The sequence below is a fragment of the Apodemus sylvaticus genome, chromosome 13 (genome assembly GCF_947179515.1).
Source record: "Apodemus sylvaticus chromosome 13, mApoSyl1.1, whole genome shotgun sequence".
NCBI classification, from domain to species: domain Eukaryota; kingdom Metazoa; phylum Chordata; class Mammalia; order Rodentia; family Muridae; genus Apodemus; species Apodemus sylvaticus.
The window spans coordinates 38,274,168-38,300,086 of NC_067484.1; the positions used below are offsets into that span (position 1 = coordinate 38,274,168).

Consider the following 25,919-nt stretch of genomic DNA (forward strand, 5'->3'; position numbering starts at 1 on the left):
GCTGCCAGTTTTTGCTGCTGGTGGTTCTTGCTGCTGCTGGTTTTTGCTGCTGCTGGTTCTTGCTGTTGTGTTTGCTAGATTTCTATTTACAGATATTTTTACAACAAAAGCTGGACTTGCCTCAAGGAATTCAATGCCTTTAGTCAACAAGAAATGATCTAAAGAGGTCTATACCTTCTTTCCCCTCTAACCTCTCCTCCTTAGTGTTGGGATGTTGGAAGAAATTAAGGTTGAATAAGTATTAGAAGAGTAGTAGGTATAAGTACACAATAAAATAGCTAAGAAAGCAAAAAGGAATGAAATACGGAAGAAAGGAGGGAAGAAAGAGAGAAAGGAACAAAGGAAGAAAGAAAAAAGATAGATCCATATGCTTAGGAGGTCTGAAGCAGTGGCTCATACATCTTAGAAGAATAAAGCAATTCCTTTGATAAAGTTTTTTATAGCCAATACATAAACATTGCAGATTTTGCATCTTAGCACATGAGCATTTGACTCCAATGCAGAACACAGGCACCCTCTGCTTTGAAATCTTGCAGGAATTTGTCTCTGAGTCTTTCCTCATGACTCACTGCTTCTCTCTTCAGTGCTCCGTGTGTTGACTAATTATGATTTGGTGAATTACAAGCAATGTTAACCTTTACAATAATTTTACTAAATAGCCATGGGAATAATTTCAAAATGTGGAGTAAAACCATGAGACTTTTCCCAGTGTCTTCAATTCCTGGAGATTCTTAAGAAGTACATTTGGATGACAGCAGTCTCCTGCAGCTTGGTGCTATCCACTATTCGCACAGTGGTTGGATCAAAATGAGATGTTATCACAGTACACAGTCATAAGTAAGGCATAAGTGCATATTCAGTGAAATAGTAAGGAAGGAAGAACTGAGAATAAGGAGAATGGATGGCATGTTACTAGCATCCCTGTATCTCTGTCCTTGGAGTGCTGGAGTCTTGACATGTAGCAGGGCAGCTGAACTGAATTGTTCTAAGCTGAAGAAAGACGTGCTTAGAATATATTTTTGGAAGATGAATGAAATTCATTTAGAATGGATCCAGTCCCAAGTCAGATTATGACACATATATTTAGAATAACACAATGAATTTTATATTTCTGATTAATTTTGCTTTTGTCTGTAAGGTAGGAATAGTGATGTCTACTTTATATATGACAAAGCTGGAGGGAGATGAGGTTACATAAATAAAAGTGTGAAGTAAAAAGCACTAAATATTACTTGCTATTATAATAATGTCAAATAATATAAATAAATTTATTTGGTTTTCCTGTTTCTTAAAATGACCTTTCATGAAATGACAAATGGGAGAAAAGTTTGGACACAAATCTACTTTGTCACAATTATTCCAAACTAGCTAGGGACTAGGTGTGGAAAATATCAGTGCTTATGTATAATAATAACATCCTTTCTTTTTAATTAAAGTCATATATGAGCTTTAAGCTTAGTAAAAGAAAAATAAGCATTATTAACATCAAAAACAATGACCACTATATAAAAAGTCCCAATACAATATAATACCTTACCAGAAAAATATGTATATGTATGTACATGTTTACTTCACAAAAAATGTGTGTGTGTATTTTGCAAAAGCAACATAGCTTTTGAAAATACATACTAGATTTTATTCATGAAATAATATTCAGCAAATATTTTGATGCAATATATTTCTCATTAAATTCAGGACTGAATATTGAACAGATTAATTAGGGAAAGATACGCATTTGAAGAGGATCAAAGAATTCTAGTCATCTCTGCCTTCAGTCTCACGTTTAAACGCTCACCAGAGTGTATAAAAGCTGGTGGGATCCAATCAGCTGCCTAGGAGAAGAAATGCAGCTTAGCATGCTTTCAGCAGACCAGGATCGCTAACGAAGAAAGCTGAAAACATCACATGAATATCATCATTCAAGCTCATGAATTACACAGAGTGATACTCGTTTGAAGACTCTGAGAAACTTGTCCAAATTGTAGAAAGTTTAGATCAAGACACTCCAGTGTGTACAATGAGGAAATGTAAATAAAACATTGAAATGTGGAAAGAGTTGTGGGCCTGCTTAAATACCATGGACAGTGTGAGGGAAGCGGAGGAGAAGAAAATAATGCATGTTACCTCTGCTCTCTTTAATTTATTTTATTTTCCTTCTATTAATCTGTATTAGAAACAGATGCTGGAGCAATTTTGGTGAGTGGAAATGAATTTTAGGGTAGTTGTGGGAATGAAATACTTACCCTGGAATGTTCTTGGAAGTGGGAGCAAACCTGAAGGTCTTCATTTTTATATGGACTTTTGGCAATGAGTTAATTTAATCAATGTTTAGAGTTGTATGTCTTCACAGTTTTAGAGTTTTGACTTGGGAGTATTTTTACCAAATACTTTCTCAGTAAATATCTGCTAGTTGTTTAATGTCGTGGGTAGCATAAGTGATTGCATATTTGTTCATACTGCTCTGTGTTTGTGTTTACATTGTAAATCTCTTCACAATATGACAACTTCATATATTATTTTATCGGCTCAGTTGCCTGGTGACTACATTCTCTGAAATGTGACAGTAGAAATCCAAAAACCAGTTTTAAGTATTCATAATGTATCAACAAACTCAATGAGAGTTTGTTGCGGAACCAATATATTGAAACAGTTCTATTGAGATAAAACCAAGTATGGAATAGAATCCTGCACACAGCTCAGACACTGGTGACATTGCGGATCAGAATAGAAGAGGGAAATGGACAATTGGATATGAAATTGGAGTTGACACTAAAATGTCCTGGCAGGCACGGTGGTTTCTGGACTGATCCAGATGCAGCCTCGTCACCATCTGTGGGAATGAATCATTGCTGGTGTCTCACATCATCCTCCCCATCTGTCATGGCAAGCTTGGCAGAACGGCTGGCATCTGAGTGGGGCTGTGGCTGAAAGAGGCTGGACCATGTTGCCTAGGGAAGCTACTCCCTGTTGATGTCCCTAAAGGATACAGGGATTGTTCGTCAGTATAGACACAATCCTCTAATACAGCATGCTAAATAAAAGTAATTCAGATGATGAAAGGAAGATGACAGGGGAAAGCCGACAAGCCAGCAGCAGTTAAGATCTCTCCCTCGAAGAGATTCCTTGATAATAAATCCTTGAAGATATCCCCTTGTTGGCTTATCTTGTAGCAATACCCCTCAACTCAGGGCACATTCTAAAAATGAAACGCCTTTAGTAATTAAACATAAATTCGAAAATAATTGTATAAGTCTCTTGAGTCCTAGCAGCAGAGTAAAGCATACTAGCTTTCTATAGTGTTCAGGACCACAGGCAATTAACCAGAGCAAGAGTTAGTGGAAACACAGTGGTTAGCTTGGCCACATGAGCAGAGTGTGGAGAGAGCTTTCAAACAGTACCATCAAGGCCAACATGAAGCTACAGATATTTCATGGGCTACTGGAGACTTGCTACTTGGCTCATTTATCTACAAGAACCAACTTGCTGTTAGGAGGGAGAGAAGGGAGAGGCCAAATTTCCAGATCCAGTTCTGCAAACAGCGTTATCTCCAGGACAACATAGAGAATCTTAGCTGAATGAACTTCTGAATAATCAAGCTGTTAGAAAGAAATATCATACACTGAGCTCTGATCCTAGAAGGAAGTGTTCAGCGTTAATCTGGGCCATTAATCAATTGTTCGAGCCATGGTGCTAATGACTTTGGACTTCTTATGCTAAAATGTTACTAGACTGTCTATATGTTTGGTGAACATTTATTTACTTGCTTGGATCCTAAGCACACATTTGAATATTTCATCCCTACACTTGGGTCTCAAACTACTAATTATAATGCACTCAACTTGTAGATCTTGAACATTGTGTTAATGACAGTGTACCTATCTTGAGTCTGTATAGGAATGACATATATAGCCATTGTCACATGCCAACCTTCATCAGTGTGGAAGACTTCCATGCCTAGCTGAACAACATAAAACCAAAGGACAGCTGCTGGCATCATGAATTTTGAAGATACTTTGCTCAAGTCCAGTGTCTTATCTGCAGGTAGACTGCTGAAAGATTCCCTTTCCCTAGCAGAGCTCTTGGTACAAAGGAGCCAACAAAGGCGGAGAGGATTGTAAAGATAGTTTGTTCGTGAAAAAGGCTTAAATATCTCCAGAAGACCAGAAACAAGTTCAAGAGTGGATCAAATACATCTATGTTGACGGCTGACCTTTGCCCTTCATTGATTACTATCTCTTGCCCAATTCCTGAGAAGCCATGTTTGGCAGAGACCCAGGGCAAGTGCATTCTATTCAGATAACCTTTAGCTTAAATGTGAATTGTAGACTCACTTAATCGATGAAGACCTCTATTTCTTCATCTGTTGAACATATAAAATATTCTGAATTATCTTGAGAGCTATTTTGAGGATTGTACTTAAGAGGAAAATATAAGTAAAATGTGTTGCATGTTGTTGAGTTCCTTACCTTTAGTGTTGCTGAAGGACAAGCGAACTTTGGGGGTGGCGATATTTGTTAAAAATGTTCACAGATATCCAAATAACAGAATGCTATGTTTGCATAACTGAGACTGAACATCTTTTACTTCTGACTACATTCACATTGTATTTTCATTTAACCTTAGTGTGCCAAGAAAACAGATACCATATTAATAGGACAAACCCAATTTTACTGATATCAAGACCCTTAAATCTTCAAGCAATCCTGCATTACCTGAAAAAAAAATTGTCAGAAACTCATGTTAAACTGCAGAACATATTTTAGATACACCTATATAGAGAGGACTGATTTGCAGTTACAATGAGATGAGATCTCTGTAGCCCTGCATTTCTTCGACACAGTTCCCTCAGTTAACAAAGCATCAACCCTACAAAGAGCTATGAGCAGCTAAGAAATGCTGAGAGTGGGGGAAATAGTCTCCCCCGGGGAAGAGCACACTGATTGGATATCCAGCACCAAATAATCAGCTCTGAAAAGGTATATATAACTGATATTATAAGACAGGGAGATTATATTTAAGAATATAAATGTAAGACATATGAATTTCACAACAATTAATAAGAAAGGGATCAGGGATTTAAAAGAGCAAAGGGGGTTATGAAAGATGGGAGGGGAAATTAAATTTTATTATAATCTCATAAATAAAAGAAACGATAATAAAATAAAGACACTGCCTTGTCCCTTGGATAACTCTACAACTTAGAATATTTTAAATGAGGCATTTATGTTTACTATTCAGTAAAAACCTCTTGTATCACTCATATATTTTAAAGAAAATGGTAGGCTCAGGTAAGTTGCTAAAACATTAACTAATCATGATCATTTGGTAATAATTGTACAAAACAACTCACCAAAGGTTAACATATTTGCTTTTAAAGAAAATAAAGTGTATAAAAGAGTTAAGTTATGTAATGTAAGAAAATAAACTACTAAAATAAATATTTGTGGAAACCCAAGACAATTTGGAAGAAAGGTCAATTTAAAATTGCTGTCCCTGTCAATATTTTAAAAATGAAAATGTCATTAGTTCTTCCCTTTCTAAGGAACTCAGAATTACTAAGATTATATGTTTATAGAGGGATATTTCCATCCTGCTTTTCTCAATAGTAAGTAATGTTAATTTGAATCTTGAAAATATTTTCAGTAAAAGATGTTTTAACCTGTTTAGGACTCAACATTGTTTTGTGTCTTTGTGGAAATCTGTTTCAATAACAACAACAATTTGTGGGCTGTGTGCTCAAAATAATTTTGGTGCAACTTGTTTTCTTATTTGGTGAAAAACTAATGTCAATTTCTTCACTTTGTTAATACAGGGTAAACTGTAAAAGATGTTTCTTTTCTTCATTAGAAATAAAGACAGGCATGCAGACACATGCCAGCTAAAATAGTGATCTCGGTAGTACCAGGAAAGTTTGAATGGAATGTAAGAAAGCCAGATAATTGCAGAGATTTAAGCATTTTCCTTTGATTTTGTGTAAATGTGTTACTTGTTTGCAAGATTATTTTTAAAAATAAATCTCATGAGGCTTCCTTGTGTACATTTATTTTTATATTTCTTAAATATGATTGTGTTTCTCTAGAAATTCTATTTAAAGAAAAATGGAGAAATTAGATATTTCCCTAGGTGTTTTCCCATAATTATAAAATTAATTTTATTTATAATTTCCCCCAGGGTTATTATATTTATATATGTTTCCCAAGGCAGATTCTGAACTAGTCTTTTGTGGTTAGAGGAACTCCAGTCTTCAGAGACAAGGAAGAGCGTCCCCTTTCAAATGTTGGATTACTGAATTAAGAATTTATTATTATGAATCACTTACGAGGGCGGGAGTAAGGCATAACACAATACATTTCTTGTGATCCTGTGGTGTTTTTTTTCCATCTAGTAAAGCCAGCATATTTTGGCAAACATCACCCTAAAAATTACATCAAATGAGACGGAAAGTAAACAACAGAGCTCTATCAATGTTTTTGAAAAAAGAATACGGTTATACCTGTGTTTTATTATAAATAAACAGGTTCTGTCATATTTTATCTTCTTGCCAGCAAATGAAGGACATTGTTTCATAAAGCTTCTAAAATGTACATGAATATTTCATTAAATCATATTTCCTTGAGAAAATAAAGTTCCTTCGCATTTATAGCAGACAATTGTGAGGAGTTTGTAATTGTAAGACCAGGGTAGCCAGTACCGGTTGCTTGTGGAACAGGACTCCTCAGTTTTTAAAATTTTTTTCTTAAAAAATAAACATACAATCATAGGTGTTCATTTACTTTAAAAATTCTAACGATGAAGAAAATTATTGTCTATATATTTAAGTCCTCGTATAAATTACAAAACTCAAGTTTCTGTCACAGAGTCCCTTCCCCTTGGGAAGCGTAAAGCACTTTTGTGGTACCTTTCACTGGTAAATATTTGTATCACATTGAAGTTGACAAACAAAAGAAAAGTCAATATTGCATCTTTAAGCCCTAAGAGAACATTCTTCTAAGCTGTCTCTTGTGATGAATGAGCTTCCAAAGTCATTTGATTGCCATGATTTAACTCAATCTCAAATAAAGTTATATAAAAGTAATATATGTATTGACTTCAGTAGAACTCTGACTGTGAAATATCAGTGAACCGCAGACTCTTCTTGCTTGAGGTCAACAAACACCCTTTGGAAGACAACCAAGAATACTTTAAGACCAGGACAACAAAATAAAATTATAACAACAACAACAACATCAACAATAACAATAACAACAACAATAATAATAATAAAATAACAATAATAAAATAAAAATAACAACAGCCAACACTGAGGTAAACTCCCCTTTCCAAAGGCAGTATGTATTGCCTGGACTGTCAGGAGAGAGTTCGATTATCCCTGACACCCAAATGTTTTTCTAACCAGAGTTCAGCCAGTTGCATGGTTGAGGCAAAAGTACTTGCTTTGGATCCTAAGCACATCTTATACTGCTTAGGGTCCAAGTTAGGATCACAATGAACAGGATGGAAAATATGCACCACTCCCACTTCTTGACTTCTGAAGGGCTGTAAGCCAGATAGGATGACTTTGTTATAGAGATCTACATCTTCAAGTCCCCAGCCTTGTATTGAGGTATCAAATCCACCTGCACCCAGTAGATCACTTTTATAAATGCATGTGATTCCATAGCCATAGTCTCTCCAAAATCCAGTTTCCTTTGAGAATACAAAGTCACCTTCTGTGGGAGGATTTCCCCTATGGGTGACCTTTGGGTCATACTGGCTAAAGATGATGGGGTAATATACCTGTTGTCCCTGAACTGTGTTGTCTCTACAGCGTTGGAGGAAGTCTCCTCTGAAAATTAAGTCAACATCACAAAATAGCAGCAATGTGTCATTGTCAAACTGGGAAGAAGCCATTTCAAGACCGAGACCTCTGGAAAACTCGCCCTTCATGGGAACGAGCACCATTTCTGCACTGGGGTACCTGCTCTGATATTCTTGTATCAGCTCAATGTGCTTGACAGAATCTTGGCCAGAATCCCTACTGAAAAGGACGACGACAAGCTTCACATTTTGCTTTGGGATAAGACATGTACTTTCAAAATTTTCCATGAACCTCAAGAAAATATCGTACCTTCCAACAAGTGGGACAAGAATGTGTACTTTCTTTTCATTGTGCCCTCCTATTTCTTTGGCCTCTTGAAGAGAAGAGAGTATTTTTAGAGAATTGGATATAAAGGAGAAGGACTGAGTACCGCTGTTGATACTCTCCACCAGACTGTTGACATCGAGTTCTTCCATTTCTCTGAAGAAAGGCTTGCTAAACGGCTGCTGAAGATATGCATGGCGCCTCACAGGCACAGTCAGTTTCCTTCCTTTGTGTCTTTTGTACAGGAGTAGCAGATCTAATATGTACTCCACCCCATGCATGGGATCAACCCTGCGGTAGCCATACTGGATTTCCTTGAAGTCGATGAGCCGGCCCCTACTCTTGGCATTCTCGTTGATCATTTCCATCACTTGCAGAACAGTGTCGTCCAGAGCTGACCTTAGGATGCTGTTGATGCTCTGTCGAGGAGGCTGGTTCTCTGCCGCTGAGTAGAGCAGCTTCCCTGTCAGGAACTCCCATTCCATGACTTCATTTCTCTCCCGAGGCTGGAAGTGATTGAAAGAAGGCATCGTTCCCAGCTGTTGGTCGTCTTTGCTCACTTGGCTGTTACTGAGCTTGCTCATGAGAGCGCTCTCCCTGTGGAGCTGGACGGTGCGGTAGCGGAGCTCGGAGATCTTGCGGCTGAGCATGTAGTTATGAAGTCTATACTGGTACGCGGGCCTTTTGTTCGGATGGAGTGTGATGGCTGCGTGGATTTTGCTGTTGTGAAGGTCTTGGATGTAACCCTTGCGATTGTGTTCGTAGTTTTCATGGAACAGCTGCTGCATCTGAAAAGCGAACGGCAACCAGAATGTGAGATGGGAAGGAAAACGAGCATGAAAATGAAACACTTAAATGAAAATAGTTAATAAATATGAACTTATATGGTACTTTGTTGTTAATATGCTTTGTAAATTTATATTTATATGCGATCACAAGTCTTATTTCTAAAACCAACAGGTAAAACTGTATTTATCATGTACAATATGAGGTTTCGAAGTATGTGAAGTTATTAGCATATTTGCTATATTATAGTTACCCTTTCATGAACTTCATCCTTTAATAACACGCTGTATTATTGTTGACCTCAGCCTCTGTCTTGTGTACTGGAGCCCTGACCTTACTTCTCTTGTCAAGGAAATGTTTATTTCAACGCACCTAGAAAAACCATTTTACTTTCTGCTTCCAATTAGATCAGTATTTTTTATTTCTACTTGGACTCAGATAACAAATGCTAAGAATGTAGGAGAAAATGCTGTAAGCCAATGTTTCATGTATTTTCAAGGTTTTGCATTTTCTTTTCTCCTAAAATCAGCCCCCAAATCATTCAAATATTTCCAGAACCTCCTACTCGACCATTTAGAATAAAAAGGCTCAGAGGGCATGGCATGGATGTTTCTAAGAGGATGTTAATTGAAGAGTTAAACAAAAGGCCCAGTACACAGAATTGCAGGAATAGGTTCTTGGTCAGATAGCACCGAACACTGGTTAGTGTTCTGGTCAGCTAGCTAGCTCCATATCAGAAGTTCTTAGTATGATGCTCATATCAAGTTATATCCACTTAGACATGCTTGACAATTATGAATCAGAAAAGCTTTTAGATCATCTATTTAAAAAAAGAACCGTGAAGACAAAAAGCAGCAGTAAAGATACATCATTAACCCAGGATCATAAATGAAATACACATTTAGAATGAGCATTTAAACTTCCAGATCACACTTCTTCCTTTACCATGAAACCAAAGGCTCTCTACCACACCCAGAAGAGGAAGAAGAAGAGGGTGGAGAAAGAGTAAGAGAAGGAAGCAGAGGAGGACATCAAAAAAGCTTCAGTGTGCGTGAGATTTCTGGCAATAAACTGATGAATAGAAGGAATACTATGATGCAAATTTGAGGATATATATTAACATTTATACACAAGCCTAATAAACAAAATGTACATTTCATAAATAAACTTAAAGAACCAACCAACCCATGAGCTCATTTTTTTGTACCATTAGGCATATCTTACAGGCAGGCCATTATATAGCTCATAGGATTCATAGCTGGGTGAGGGTGAATATTACCTTCCCATATATATATAAGGTATATATATAGTACCTTCTAGCACTATGGATGCTGGAAAATAGGGGCTAGGCTTCCTGTTGAGTAAAAGCCATATTTCTGCATCTTACAGTCATGTTGTAGAGGTATCCACAGTGTTTGGGAATTCTATGAGACACCATCTGTCAATGACTCAAGAAGAGAAAATACATTCCTGTACCAGGGTTTTATTTGATAGCATATGGCATCTAGTTGGGGGTAGGAAAAATTCTTAAAAGTAGCTCATTTATACCTACTTCAGGTATAGGAATTGTAACAGTATCTTCAATAAATTTTTGCAAGAAGCACATAGCTTATTGTTCAAAATTTTTTCTTTCATATTTAGAGAAGATAAATTTCTAAATAATGGATAATTCAGCTAAGAGCTAGACTTTGAAACCAGCTGGAATTGAGTATATATAGGTTTTTGAACACTGGGATCCATTATCTGCAGGGAATTTCATAATCAGTCTGTTTAATCCTTTGTTTTCCCTGTACAATGGGAAATGTCAACTAATTCAATGCTTACTGAAATTGCATAAAATAAAATAAAAGCATTCATGACTTTTTAACATTGTAGTCTAACTTTAAGTAGATAGCACTCAGTCAAAATATTCATATGGAAATATTCAAGGATATGGCAACCTTATATTAAATTTTTTTTATTAGGAGTCTTCAGAAAATATGGTTGGCACCTTCAAATAATACATCATTATTTTCATGGTTATCAAGGACAATTTTAAATTTGGCTACATACAGCCAATGCTTCAGTGAACTTAATGTACTATTTGGCATATTTAATTACAAAAACATAACATTGTGAAGGTTTCATCAAATTAAAGTTTATTGGTATCAAATTGTTTAATTAAGTGCCTATTAAAATAACAAGAGTTCAAAAACTAAATGGCACAAATCATATTACATATGGAGTACACTAAAACTTGAATATGAAGTTTATATTGGACATTATAGGGGCATGCTTTAAATGATTTATAACTTATAATTGAATTTGTTTGTTCTTTGTGGCAGTGCCATGTCATGATAACAAATTCACAGCAGTAATAATGCCAATGGCTTCCACCATCCACAATGTCAACATCTGAGAAGCTATGAAACAAACCTATTATGAAAACAACAAATATCCAGAGATGGTTTAATATGAATTTATTGTTACACTTTACTATATCAAGTTCCCTCTGCCTTTGCATTAATTAGTAATGGAAATGTAGTATTTAGAATTTATGGAATGATTATCGATATGCAAAAGAAAAACTTTAAAATCTTTTAGATATGGAGGAAAGTTTTGGGTGTTTCTATAGACATGAGGCCATTATAAGAATAATGGAGAGATAACTCAATGGATTTTATTTTATAACTATAAAACTGTGTTTGTTATGAATTTGAGGCCAACTTGGTCTACAGAGTGAGTTCCAGGACAGACAGAGCTATACAGAGAAACCCTGTCTCAAACAAAACAAAAAAACAAATAAACACCCCCCCAAAAAAACAGTGTCTGTTTACTGGATACCATTAAACTATACAACTGAACAAATCAGAATTTCATAAATGTAAGCCATTTAAAAATAATAACATTTAAAATAAAATCCGCCCAACTTCAATTTAAAACTCAGAAATTAGAATGATATATGTCACTAAGAAAATGCTGGGATTTCCGAGGGATGCTGAGGAATGACTTCTAAAAGCAACTGGTCACAAAAGGAGAAGCAGTGCACAGCCTGTGGCGAGATCCCTTCCAGACAGCAGAGTTCACAGACAGCAGAGTTCACAGAGCACAAGGAAAAGAAATGATCTCAAAATGTTGAACACAAAACCATCGGTTTATACCTTGGGCGCAGACATTCACATGAGAAACTCAGATAGAATCGATTGTTGGATTCAACATTTGTTTCAGAGACATAGAAAATACAGAGCTATAGGAGGTATGAAACACATAAACAGCTTTTTCCCCATAGAACAGATTTAATATTAGGCTGCAGAAAAAACAAATCAATGTCTCTCTTTGTTGAAATTAGCAAGTATAGAACTGCTTTGAACACAATTCCAAGATAAATTTAAGGTGAATGTCTTGCCGCGATCAAAGTAGTTCTTTCTGAGTTGAGTCATTTTTTTCTAAGAAAGAAAAATAGTGTAACAAACGCAAAGTCCAAGTAAAAAAGAATTAAAATGAAGAACTATTATTTCCCTCAATTCCCATAAGAAAAGAAAAATAAGCCATGGCACCAAGGAAAACATTTGACAAAGGAAGCAGATACATGAGATGGTTGGGATGTAATGGCAAGAAGAGATGTCAGCCTATAGATTTAAACATAAGAAAAGTGTGCTGTCAGAGACAGGGGAAAAAATGAGAAAATAAAAAGGTAGATCCTGTAGAATGAGTGAAAAATGTAAGAGAGCAGCAGACACATTGAAAAGACAATTCAAGGAAATATTTTTTGTGATGATGGTGGTAATGGGAGTGTGTGTGTGTGTGTGTGTGTGTGTGTGTGTGTTGTTTGTTGTTGCTGTTGCTGTTGTTGTTGTTGTTGGTGGTGGTGGTGGTGGTGGTGGTGTGTGTGTGTGTGTGTCTGATTCAGCAGGTCGAAGTGCTTGCTGCCAACCATGATGTCCTGGGGTTGATCTCCAGAACCAACAGGATGAAAGGAGGCATTAAACTACATTAAGTAGCCCATTGTCCTTTTATATCCACATATGTGAGCATACACACATACACACACACACACACACACACACACAGAGAGAGAGAGAGAGAGAGAGAGAGAGAGAGAGAGAGAGAGAGAGACAAAGAAAAACTACATAAATAATAAATCTGATGAAACAAGTTAAGTGAAATTAGCATCTAGCATATAGATATTATACTTTCTTTTGAAACTAGCATCTACTATAATATCTATATGCTAGATGCTAATTTCACTTAACTATATTAAAGATGAAATTAACTCAAAGTAGTTTTAAAAAGAGAAACAACGAAATCCTTAAGAGACAGACAAAATTTTCCAGCTAACTTCTTGTAAAATGACAGCTAGATCAGTAATTCCATATTTTTTGAATTGAACACAAACAAAAGATTTTGCAAATATATGTACACAAGGTAAATGAAAGGTTGGAACAATGTACCTGCTACAAATAAACAATCATGGATTCAGGATACCATGGGTAAATGAATCTTGAATATTGCAATGGGAAGAAATTGAAATCAACTTAAATAAGAAACCCTAATGGGGATCTGTAGAGTAGTAGAGAAAAATAGCTAGTGGCAACATATCAGACAGACCAGACAACTCCCCCTTTGTGTGACGAGATACATTTTAAAAAACACACTTTCTAAAAACTATGGAGTGGTTACTCCAGTCTTGGCAAACAAGAGCCATTCACAATTTTTCAGAAACTGATCATATTTTTGTTCTCTTATCTTTACTCTCTCTCTCTCTCTCTCTCTCTCTCTCTCTCTTTCTCTCTGTGTGTGTGTGTGTGTGTGTGTGTGTGTAGAGTGTGGAGCTCAGCACTGGGTGTCTTCCTCAATTACTATCCATTTTGTGTTTCTTTTTTTCTTATAAACAATTTTTATTAGATATTTTCTTTATTTACATTTCAAATGTTTTTCCCCTTTCCTGGTTTCCCCTCCAAAAACACCCTATTCCATTCTCCTTTCCTCCTGCTCACCAACCCACCCACTCCTCATTCCCTGTCCTGGTATTCCCCTATACTAGGGCATGGAGCCTTCTCAGGATCAAGGGTCTCTCCTCTCTTGGATGTCCAACAAGACCATCCTCTGCTACATATGCAGCTGGAACCATGGGTCCCTCCATGTGTACTCTTTGGTTGGTAGTTTAGTCCCTGGGAGCTCTGGGGGTACTGGTTGATTCATATTGTTGTTCCTGCTATGCGGCTGCAAGCTCCTTCAGCTCCTTGGGTCCTTTTCTAGCTCCCGCATTAGGAACCTTGTGTTCAGTCCAATGGTTGGCTGAGAGCACCCACCTCTGTATTTGTCAGGTACTAGCAGAGCCTCTCAGGAGACAGCTACATCAGGCTCCTGTCAGCAAGCGCTTGTTGGCATCCACAATAGTGTCTGGGTTTGGTGACTATATATGGGATGGATCCCCAGGTATGGTAGTCTCTGTGGAATAATACTTTTAAACAATACTTTTTCCCTATTCTTTAAATATACATTTATACAACACAGCTTATTATATAAAACACAGTACCTACCTCCAGGCTCCCTAATGTCCCTCAATCAGTATCTCTTCTAACATCATCCACATTTTTATTGTTCTTAGTAAGGCCCTGAGTCCATCCAGCATTGAATGTGTTAAGTAGCATTATGTCATCTTCTAAAGAGAGATACTTCATGATTTTTCTGCTTACCTCATCTGCCTTCTGCTGAGCCATCCCTTCTAGAGCTCCCAGTCCCCACAGCCATTTTGGTTTTATGGCCCATGTGTCCTTTGCCCACTCCTCACCCTTTATCAGGTAGGTCTCTTCATATGGGTTTCTTTTCTAGAATTTCAGATTTTGTTAACACTTAAATGTGTTTACAGAAAACCATATTCAGTTTAGGCTAGAATATTGAGAGGGCATAGTTTTCTTTTTTTCTTTTTTTTTTTTTATATTTTTTTTGTCTTTTTTTTATTTGATATAATTTATTTACATTTCCAATGATTTCCCCTTTTCTAGCCCCCCCACTCCCCGAAAGTCCCGCAAGCCCCCTTCTCTTCCCCTGTCCTCCCACCCACCCCCTCCCACTTCCCCGTTCTGGTTTTGCCCTATACTGTTTCACTGAGTCTTTCCAGAACCAGGGGCCACTCCTCCTTTCTTCTTGTACCTCATTTGATGTGTGGATTATGTTTTGGGTATTCCAGTTTTCTAGGTTAATATCCACTTATTAGTGAGTGCATACCATGATTCACCTTTTGAGTCTGGGTTACCTCACTTAGTATGATATTCTCTAGCTCCATCCATTTGCCTAAGAATTTCATGAATTCATTGTTTCTAATGGTTTTCTATCTTTCTATGCTCTGATCATCTCACTTAATGACAACCTCATTTTTCAGATTCATCCATTTCCCTAAAAATTTCATGACTTACTTTTCTTTGCCACTGAAAATATCCCATTGTGTCTATGTGGCATATTTTTGTTAGCCATTCATCTGTGGATGACAACCAGGCTGATTCTATTTTCTTGATATTATGAATACAGTGTCAAGAGATATAGTTGTGCAAATGCCTTTGCAGCAGAATAAAGAATATTTGGGGTAAACACTCAGGAAACCTGCCTTAATTTCTGAGACAAGGTCTGTCTGAACCTAGACTTCATCCATGTGAGATCCTATGGTTAGCCAATAAGCCCCACAGATTCTTTTGCCTCTATTCTCTACAGTTCTGGGCTTGCAAACATGTGAACCATGCAGGCTTTTAAGTGAGGGCTGGGGATCTAGATTCAGATATCATGGTTGGGCAGTAAGCATTTTACTAATTGAATTATCTCTGCACACCCCCTTATTCTTAATTGTAAATATTTTATCAAAGGGGTCAGCCATTTTTATAGAAACAGACTTTAGAAAAAATAAACAAGAAGAAATTAAGTAAAGACATCAAAAGAGTGAAGGATGTGGCTGGAATTATTATTGTCATATAAGGTCAAGCATATAATCATATGCTCCATTATACTTCTCTCTATATATAACCTATACAGCAAAAATCAAATGTAATATTAGAAATTTAAATTTAAAGTAAAAGAATGGGAATTAAAGGTGATTTAAAGACTTTAGAAGGTTAAACCAAAAATCATAAAACTAAAAAGAAAAAAACAACAGATGACAGACTCACAGAAGTCTAGAAATTGATCAGATTCATCTGAGGGGTTTGAATATACCGGGTGATGGTCATTGTAGAAGAGTCAACAGAGAATCAGGCAAGGAATGCATAAAATAACTCATGAAAACTCCCCCCAGTTGCAACACCTTAAGTGGTGGTCTTTTCACATTGCAAAGGCTTATTCACCAAAATCATAATGATGGAACTAACTCATGGAATATCATCAATGAAACTTTAGGGTCCTGTGGTAGAGAATATGCTGGAAACCTGCTAGAAGGGGAGGAAGGAGAAGCCTCAACACTTGAGTGTCTCCAGATTTTTCAAAAACATAATAGAAACAAGAAAATGATTGTTTCAGAACTTGATGGAATACGGATGTTAAGCCTGTCTCAAGAGCAGGAGATAAGGTCATGTTCTTAACAGAAAAATATCTCTAGTGCATTTCTCAGACAACCATTAACAGGTATATTTTACCAAACAGAGAGAAAAACAATAGAAAGGAAGACATTGCAAAAAAGAGGGACATGAAAGGAAGGGCAAGCGAAATGAAACTGATTATCATTGAGCTGTTTATTAGAGGAAATTACATGTGTACATCATTAAAGATATTATTTGCCTTTTATGAAAGAACACAGGGCAAGATGTACTTGTGCAGTGTGTGAGAGAAGCCTCGACCCTGTTTAATCATCCTTGATCCACAAGATTGCAATAGGATGGTTACAAGAAAATTGTATTTCCTTAGAAATTTCTTATGGTCTATTCATGAGAATATTTTAATAAGCTTGTGGACATGTTGAAAAATAATTTAATTTTGACTTAAGTTATAAAGATCAACAAATGTCTGAGAAAATCTTTTTGAATAAAAAGGAAAAAGAGATACATCAACAAACATAAACACAATGACTAAGTGGATATGACAGAGAACAGAAAATGCTACCAACAACTCCACAAAATTGAGTGACAGAGAAAAAGGGGCTTGTGATAAAGAAACAAGATCATATAAAATAGAAAATGTTCTTAGAAATAAACATAAAATGGTTAAGGAGTAAATTACTAATTGGAAAAAGGCAGGAATTATTTTGCTTTTCATTATACATTTCAAGACATTGCATGATGATTCAACCACTTTGCACATAGATTTAGTAGTAGTGAATTTAAACTGACAATTAATTGCATACGAATACATTTACACAAGCATTAGCCACATCTATTTTGTTAGAAAACGTCCTAAGAAAGGTATCAGGTTTCTCATTAAGTGTCTTCATTTTTATGGAATTGACTTTTGTGCAGGGGAGAGATAAGAGTTTAGTTCCATTCTTCAACATATGGGTATGTATTTTGACCAGCACTATTTGTTGGAGATACTGTCTTTTCTACAATGTGTCTGAAAGGTGCTGTTTCTTTGTAGTTGTTTGATGAGGACTTCATTAAATCTAATGATTGATTTAGGTAGGGTGGCCATTTTTATAATATTAGTCTTGCCAATCCATAAGTAAGGGAGATCTTTTCATCTTCTTGGAACTTCAGAAAAGTAAGGCCTAGAGGAAGTGGATGACTATGATGAGTCTACCTTCCAGACACAAAGTAGCTGCATATCAGCGATTAAAACAGCATGCACAAGACCCATGCAGCCTCAAGGCAGACCAAATAAAACATATAAAGGGGAGGTAAGCACAAAGTCCTACCCTTGGCCAAGGAGCTATAGTTTCTGTAGGGAGGGAAAGGGACAGATTAAATCCTGTAGACCTGGTAAATTGATCACAGTCCAGCAGAAGACCATATGTTCAAGATTATGTGGGCAGAACAGCTTGGACTTAAATGGTGTTAGGGAGAAAAGAAAAAGGAAAATTAGACTTAAACTTGGGTGTATGCAAAGGTAGCTATAGAAAGAGGGGTTGGGTAGTGTGTTGACTATGTCAACACACACTGTTTAAGCATTCTGAAATAGAATTTTTTTTTTGCTGTTGTTTCTAAAATTATGAAATGGCCCTAATTTGCACAAATTTTCTACCCATCACTCACATTTGCAAACAACATGGAAGAGCCTTCAATCCCTAAAGAACTCAGAGATTCTCCTGTTGCATGTCTTAAATAGTTCTGACCTCCTACAGTCCAATCTAAAAACATTTGCTCTTTCTTTCCTATGGGATTTTAAATATTCTAAAGAGCTATTCCTATTTGTCTCACCACAACTCTTAGCTAATAGATGTTCCTTGCAACTTCACACTCAGACACTGAAGCCAGACCATCAAGGATAGATCTAGCATTAAAGCTAAGCAATCTCGTGATTTTGAATAGACTACTTATTTCTCCATGCTTCAGTTTAAACCCTCTTATAACAGGCATGCAAGGGCATGCGACTCGCAGAATACTGTTAGATTTACTATGTTTAGCTGAAGCACTTAGAAAATAATTTGTCACATAATAATTGTCATAGGAGTCACCATTTTGATTGTGCACATTTCTGTAACTATTTGCTTTTCTAATAGTATTAATGAAAGTATTGAATTAGTAAATAAGAATGGCCTTGGTCAAATTCTCATTAGAATACTTCACTTATTACTGGATTTATCACCTGAAAACTAACAAGATGACCACTTGAATCATGATGAGATAAAAGAGGAATGGGAGACCAGGCCGTTATTAGGTAAACTGTATGTGAATGTTTTTGATGCTTCCCATTAAGGAGGAATAATTGTATTACTTTTTCCTGTATTAAGCAGAACTTTTACTTAATTTATGTATAAGAAAGCATTTTACTCTGCTGGTATCTATTAGCAGACTGTCTGAAAAGAAAAGAAATTCCTTTTATTGCAATCATTTCCATGTATTTCTTTAATATGAGATTAAAGAAGGCTGGGGCAAGGAGATATTGTTATACTAAGAACTGGATACTCTACAATTAGAATGACTGTGAAGCCTTACCAGGAAATAATCAATAATTAACACAGTATAAAACAATAGTGACAATGTATTAAAGACTTCATAATTTGCCCTTTGAATATGTAAACTTTCTCCATTTTCTGTGATTTAGTTATATAATACTATATGACTACATGGGGAGTATTACTGCTCTGATGGAAATGCATAATGGTGCTTTTTTTATTTTATAAAAAAGTGAAAATAGAATTCCTAAGAGGAATAGTGATTTCTCCAATTAATACTATTATTCTCTCTTAAGTGTTGGCTTCAAATATTACCAGAAATATGCACAAAGTGTGTCCTACTTCTCTGTGGGAAAAACTTCTCAAAGAAGTCACAGCTTGATTTTAAATGTTAAGAAGTAATTTTAGGCAAAAATCATTTAATTCTATAATCATAGAAAATAATTTAAACTTGTCAAATGATATGTGGTAAGGAAACAGTTGTCAACAAAGAGTTACTGTAAGCCCTGTTGCATATTATTTATGCTTTTCATATAAACTATTGTTTTGTCATAGAGATTTATGAAAATAACAGCACTTTGGAAATAAGCACAATTAATCTATAAATTGTGCTTTCAAATTCACTGTACAACATGATTACAAGAAAGTATGAGAACACAAAAATGCGTGTGTACACACACACATAATATATACATATACATACACACACAAGCTAATTGAGAGGTTTGAGTGAGATGAGATTATATCAGTGTGATGATTGCTGCCTTAGTTGGGGATTCTATTGCTGTGATAAATTATCAAAGCAACTTAGGGAAGGTTTAACTAATTTTACAGATCACAGTCTATCATGAGGAGATGTCTGTGGGCAGGAACTCAAGGAAGGGACTTGGATGCAGAAACTGAAGTAGAAGCTGTGGATGAACACTACTAACTGGTTTCCTCTTTTTAGTTTTCTCAGTTTTTTCTCTTACATCCTCCAGGACCACTTGCCCACAGTGGACAAGCTCTCCCATCAATCATCAATAGAGAAAATGTCCCATGGACCATTGTGTTGAAGGAATTTTCCCAGTTGAGATCCTCTGAATCTCAGATGGCTATACCTTGTGTCAAGTTGACAAAACAAAAAGAAAGAAAGAAAAGAAAAGAACTCCACCACAAATCCCCAAACAACCAGGACAGACACTGTAGGAGATGGCTGGAAAGAGGGTATAGAGAATCTGTGTATTGTTTTTTATAAACATATATGATAAATCACTATCTCAGAAAGTAAAAACAAAAGTTGAAATAATTTACATGACAAAAAGATTTGCTTTTCTTAAAAGAGATCACCATACAATATATTAAAGGCAATTTTTGAAGAGCTGTAGTCCAAAGGCTGCACAGTAATCATGTCAGTGCTATGTTTCTTAATAGTCAGGGAGTCTAGCACTTGGAACAAATTTTAAATAGAAAATTATTAAATGGCCTATGTATTAGGGGCCTATAAACTCCCTCCATGTTTCTTTAATGATTTTAATTTGCTTAAAGTCATTTGTGTTTTCAGATATCCTTTTAAAGTCTTGAAAAGCTTACTTTTCCCTTTGAATCATGTAAAACCATACTATATCATGGTTTAAACCTGAGGACACTATACTAGGTATTTAGTGTCCTCACAAGCCAACACACACACACACACACACACACACACACACACACACACACATGCATACACACACACACACACACACACACACTCCTTAGCATGTACGAGTGATTGTGTGTATGTGTTTCAAAATTAAGTAGGTCATAAAAGAGCAAGGAGAGTTTATGGTAAGGTTACAGGAAAGAATAGGAAAGGGGAATGAAGTAATTATAATTTCAAAAAGTAAAAGTTAATATAATTAAATCACTGTGCATATGTACAACAAAAACATACTGTATACTATAAATGTATACAATTTGGGGAAGGGGGGAGACAGAACAAGGAAGACCAAACAAATCCCCTCTAACTCCACTTCCTGAGTTCTCTTTCAATAAAGTTGAGTTCAGTCTTTCTCCATATTCTGACAGCTAGACTGAGGTCTTGTTGCCTCACTTAGTTCTGCCTCTGGTAACTTTGGTTTAATATGGGTCATGGGGAACACTTGGTGATGTACTGAGCCACAGTGTTTATAGCCCATGATTACATTAAAACTTGCACGCATTAACTTAAAAAACTGAGAAACAAAAGGCTCAAATTAAGATGCAGCTCCTTATGGTGTAATCAAGGATATAAGTAATACCTCCTTCTACTTATGTTATTAACAGTAATGTTTTATGATAAATTATAATGATCCCTAGAGCTAAACACAATTATAATAACATAAGCATGGCGGGATATCTATTATAATGTTTTTCTTAGAAGAAAATCCTAATTATGGTGCAGTAGACTTGCATGGGGCCATAACATAGCTTTGGAAAAGAATGGTAACAAGGCTCTAATTATCAAGTGGGTGTTTTCAAGATGATGGTGACTAAAAATAACCGGAAGTCTAATCAGAAAGTCAAGTTTTCTGGAAGTCAAAAAATACAACAAGCTGAATATCTCTGAATTTCACCTTTCTAACAAGATTGATGCATCTTTACTTGGGAACTGTGTACAGTTTGTTGTTTTGGGCTCTCAGGTAAAAAAAGTTGTCACAACAAAGTAATAATGTATGTCATAGGTTACTGAAAGAGGAATGGGTAATTTAATTTTATGTAAATATAACTATCATCTGTTCACGCAGAAAGGACTTCTAATTGTTCCAGTTGACCAGAAGAAACAAATGAAGTACTTCTAGTAATCAAAAGCAAACAGGGACTCTCAAGTTGAAGTTGAGGGGAGTTAAGGAACTGTGATGGGGAATGAATTGGCATGAGTGAATAGCCGGTTATATTTGTTAGGCTGGATTATTTTTTTTTTCTTTCGAGAAAGGGTTTCACTAAGCAGTTCTGGTTAGTTTGGAAATTAATCTATGGACAAGGATGGCCTCAAACTTACAGGGAGCTTCCTATGCCACCATACTCTGCCAAAAGCTGTGTTTCATTAACAAGCTTAAGTACACATTACACACCCTATGAGTACAACGATTTAAATGTCTGTTCTAAAACTATTGCTACAAATATTAGCAAACATTTAAAATGTATTGCTTGTAATGTTTGCAACACTATTATTTTTAAACAGATTAATAAAAATGAAAAATTTACATGTAACTTATTCTTTACAAAAATATTTTACTTAAACACAAGTGACTCTGAGTCACAAATTCATATGTAGCTCAGAGCAATTATCTATTTAATAGGAAAAAATTAAGTTCATATTTATACCTACTTCATGTCTCTATCTATCTATATCTATATATCTATAGATATAGATATAGAAGTTGGGTATAGAACTTGCTGTAGAACCCTATAGATAGAGATAGAGATAGAGATAGAGATAGAGATAGAGATAGAGATAGAGATAGAGATAGAGATAGAGATAGAGATAGAGATAGAGATAGAGATAGAGATATTTGGATGTTAAGTTTTTAATTCTCCTAAGCATATTGGGAAATCCTTTCTAGTGAAAAATAAAAGTATAACCAAAATCCAGCAAATTTTGATTCTGTGTTAACATACAAATTTTCCCATTAAAAACTAACACTGAAGGTCTTTTGAAAGAACCATATGGAAATCTACTACTATAGAAGCTTCCTAAAATATGCACATATAGAAAAGGGAGTTTGAATGTTGTCACTCTATACAAGGAGGACAATACTCCAAATAGACATTATATGCTATCAAATAAAACCTCCAGCCCAAGAATAGATTACTTCTTTTTAATTTGTTGGTTAATGGGATCCCCTAGATCTCCCAATATTAATTTCCCAAATCAATGCTATTGGATACCCTCCAGAACTTGCTGTAGAACCCTATTGCCAAAGATATTACATACTTAAGTCATAGAATATGGAGATATCTAGATGGTAGTCATTGGAAGTTTTATTACTTCTGGCTAGATTTATAGTTCTAGAAGGTGAAATAAAAGTTACTGGAGAGAAGAATAATACCCAATCTTATCCAGCTTTAAACTATACAAGCTATAGCAAAAACCTGCCCACAAGTTGTGACCAGTGGTACAATAGCAGCATGAAAGTTATGAGACCATCCAACTACTTTTTAAGCATATGTAAAGCCAACTTTAGGTGATAGAATTCATACACAACATTGTAAATGAGGCCAACAACAAGAGACTTGATACGTCATGTGCCAGCAGGAATTCTACTAAATGAACATAGGAATAAAATGACTCCCAATGTTATACTTCTATACCCATGGATCAGTGTCTTATTCAAACCTCACCAGAGAAGCTTCTTCTTGCAGTCGATGGGAATTAGCACAGAGACTCACAGCTCTTCAACACGCAAAGTAAGAGACTATGGGATGTTTATCCTATATGTGATAACTCCACTACACTCCTCCCCTCATGGCTTGGGGAACTTATGCATGAGAGAGAGAGAGAGAGAGAGAGAGAGAGAGAGAGAGAGAGAGAGAGAGAGAGAGAGAGAGAGAGAGAGAGAGAGAGAGAGAGAGGAAAGGTTTAAGAGCCAAAAGAGGTGGAGACTTAAGGGAAAGAGCAATTTCCAGATAGAGCAGAAGAGAGCACATATGAATTTACAGAGACTGACAGCATGCATAAGGTCTATATGAACTCTAAGCAGACAAAATCCCAGCATGCAGAAGAAAAGATGTGTAGAAAGTCCCATCCCCAGTCAAGGAACTATTGTAATTTGATTGATGCTGACTGAAGGAAAGTTAGTTTTCTTAAATGGAGTGATAAATCAAGTGGACTTGATATATCAACTATATTATGTTGTAGGTTCAACATAAAGGAATCCTTTACAAACTGGATTCCAGCTTTCAACGAGAGTAAAAGAGCAAGCAAGCAAGTAAGAAAAAGGAAGGAAGGAATGAAGGAAGGAAGGAAGAAAGGAAGGAAGGACGGAAGCTAAGTAGACATGGGACAGGAGACTATGAAAATTGTGGAATGATAATGAATCAAATTATACTGTATTATATTCTCAAAGAATTAAAAAAAATTTATTATTAAAATATAGTACCAAGACTCAGTGTAGCAGTATAAGACAAAACCAGAACAAGGGAGTGGGAAGGGGTGGGTGGGAGAACAGGGGGAGGAAAGGAGGCTTATGGGACTTTTGTGGAGTGGAGTGCCAGAAAATGGGAAATCATTTGAAATGTAAATAAAAAATATATCGAATAAAAAATAGTTCCACAAAGTAAAAACACAACCAGGGCATTATGAAAGTGATTTTTGTAAGTACAGATGTTATGTCAAGTTACTCTTAGTACATCATTCTCAATCACTAACATACAGTTGTTTTAGTATTCATTACCAATTCCAATCTCTCTCCTTCTTTCACAGGTTATCACTGTATAGGCAAGGATGAAGAAATTCATGATCGTCCTGTCTCAGTCTCCAAAGTTCTATGACTGCCTGCCTAACTCTTCTTGTATGCTGGAGAGAAATAAAAAGTTCCAAGACCACAGAGCTCTCTCTCCAATAACAACTTCTTTGTAGCATGTCTTCTGGAAACTGGCTGTAATCTGCTCTGCATGAAGCCAAAGCGACTATGATTATTTGACCTGCCTACCCTGTCTATGCATCCACAATCACAGAAACAAAGCACTCAGGGTTTGTCACCTCCATTCTTCTACAAAGATTTCTCTTTCTCCTCTCTGTACTCTAGCCACATAGGTCTTGTATTCTCAGTGCTTTGCCACAAGCCCCATTCTCTCTCTACTTTGAAGGTCCTTCAATCCATCTAGCTCAGTTTTCTCCTATTAATTCTTTCTCAGCTCAGATTTTTCTATGTTGAATGCACTGTTCTTCCTTTATCAGAAATGATATATTCTCTCTGGCACCAGGTGCTAATTATTCACTAATTCTGGGTTAATTTTTGATTTGTTTATTCATCCATATATTTTTCCTTCCCCACCAACTATTGTTTTCCAAGGCTGGGACTATGTATACTTTCTCTAGTCTATCCCCAGTACCTGACATGATATAAGTGCAGGAATGGGTGTCTGAAGTGCTTCAGAGCATATCACATGCCTATGAACAGAAATAAGTCTTTCAGGAAAGATGGATATTCAAAGATCAAATCAGAATAACGGTGGTTCTTAAAAATCTTTAATAAAACAACTTAACATAGTGATATATGAAAGCCAATGTAAACTTGAATAAAAGATGCATGCATTTAAATATATTTTTTCTGGCTTCCTAATGAAAACCAAGTAGCTGTGTGGTTGTTTGTTTGTTGGTGGGCTACTTTGTTTGTTTGTTTTTTTCCCCTGAGGCAGATGAATGAGTTCAGTGTCATCTCAGATTTCTTTCCTATAACTGTTAACATCAAAATCAATTCATTCTATTTCTCTCTTTCTTTTTTAGCTTTTACAATTACTCCTTAATTATATCTGTTTCTTTTCCTTTATTATCTGGACTTTATGAATTATTACAAACATCTCTTCTATGGGACTAAGATATTAATGCTCAAAGAATACATGGAGGATACCAACAAACAGAATAAGACAGAATGGGTAATTTTGAGAAAGCTAATTCAGAGGCCATGAGAAACTAGGGAACATATTAAGGGAACTCCGGGGGCCCATTTCCTTCTTCTCTGCAATAAAAGAAGTTCTTCTTTAAAAGCTGATAGATTTTAGATTTCCAAGCAATAGCTGTAAATGGCAAATCATGCTTTAAGCCATTTCTCTTAATCCCCTTTCTTCTATGGCTCTGACAAGTCAAATGGTCTCCTTTTATTTTTTTAAATTATTTATGTGTGTGGTACTGAGTATTGAACGTGGAGCCTTACATACCCTAGGCAAATGCTCAGCCCTTAAGCTGTAATCTTAGTTCTGCTATTGTCCTCTAACTCTATATATCTTCCTACTACACAGTTGCAATGCCTACAGATTCTCAGTCCCCTTAGCTTT

The 25,919-nt window shown here is 36.0% G+C and overlaps 1 protein-coding gene across 1 annotated transcript in view; it reads right to left on the minus strand.

The window, feature by feature from the left end:
* Window positions 1-6,211: 6,211 nt before the first annotated feature.
* Window positions 6,212-25,919, minus strand: part of Chsy3 (chondroitin sulfate synthase 3) — a 258,972-nt gene continuing 239,264 nt past the window's right edge. Inside the window, exon 3 of the mRNA XM_052155852.1 lies at window positions 6,212-8,910. Coding sequence (XP_052011812.1) covers window positions 7,348-8,910 — 1,563 coding nt within the window. The 3' untranslated portion in view covers window positions 6,212-7,347. The remainder of the gene's footprint in view (window positions 8,911-25,919) is intronic.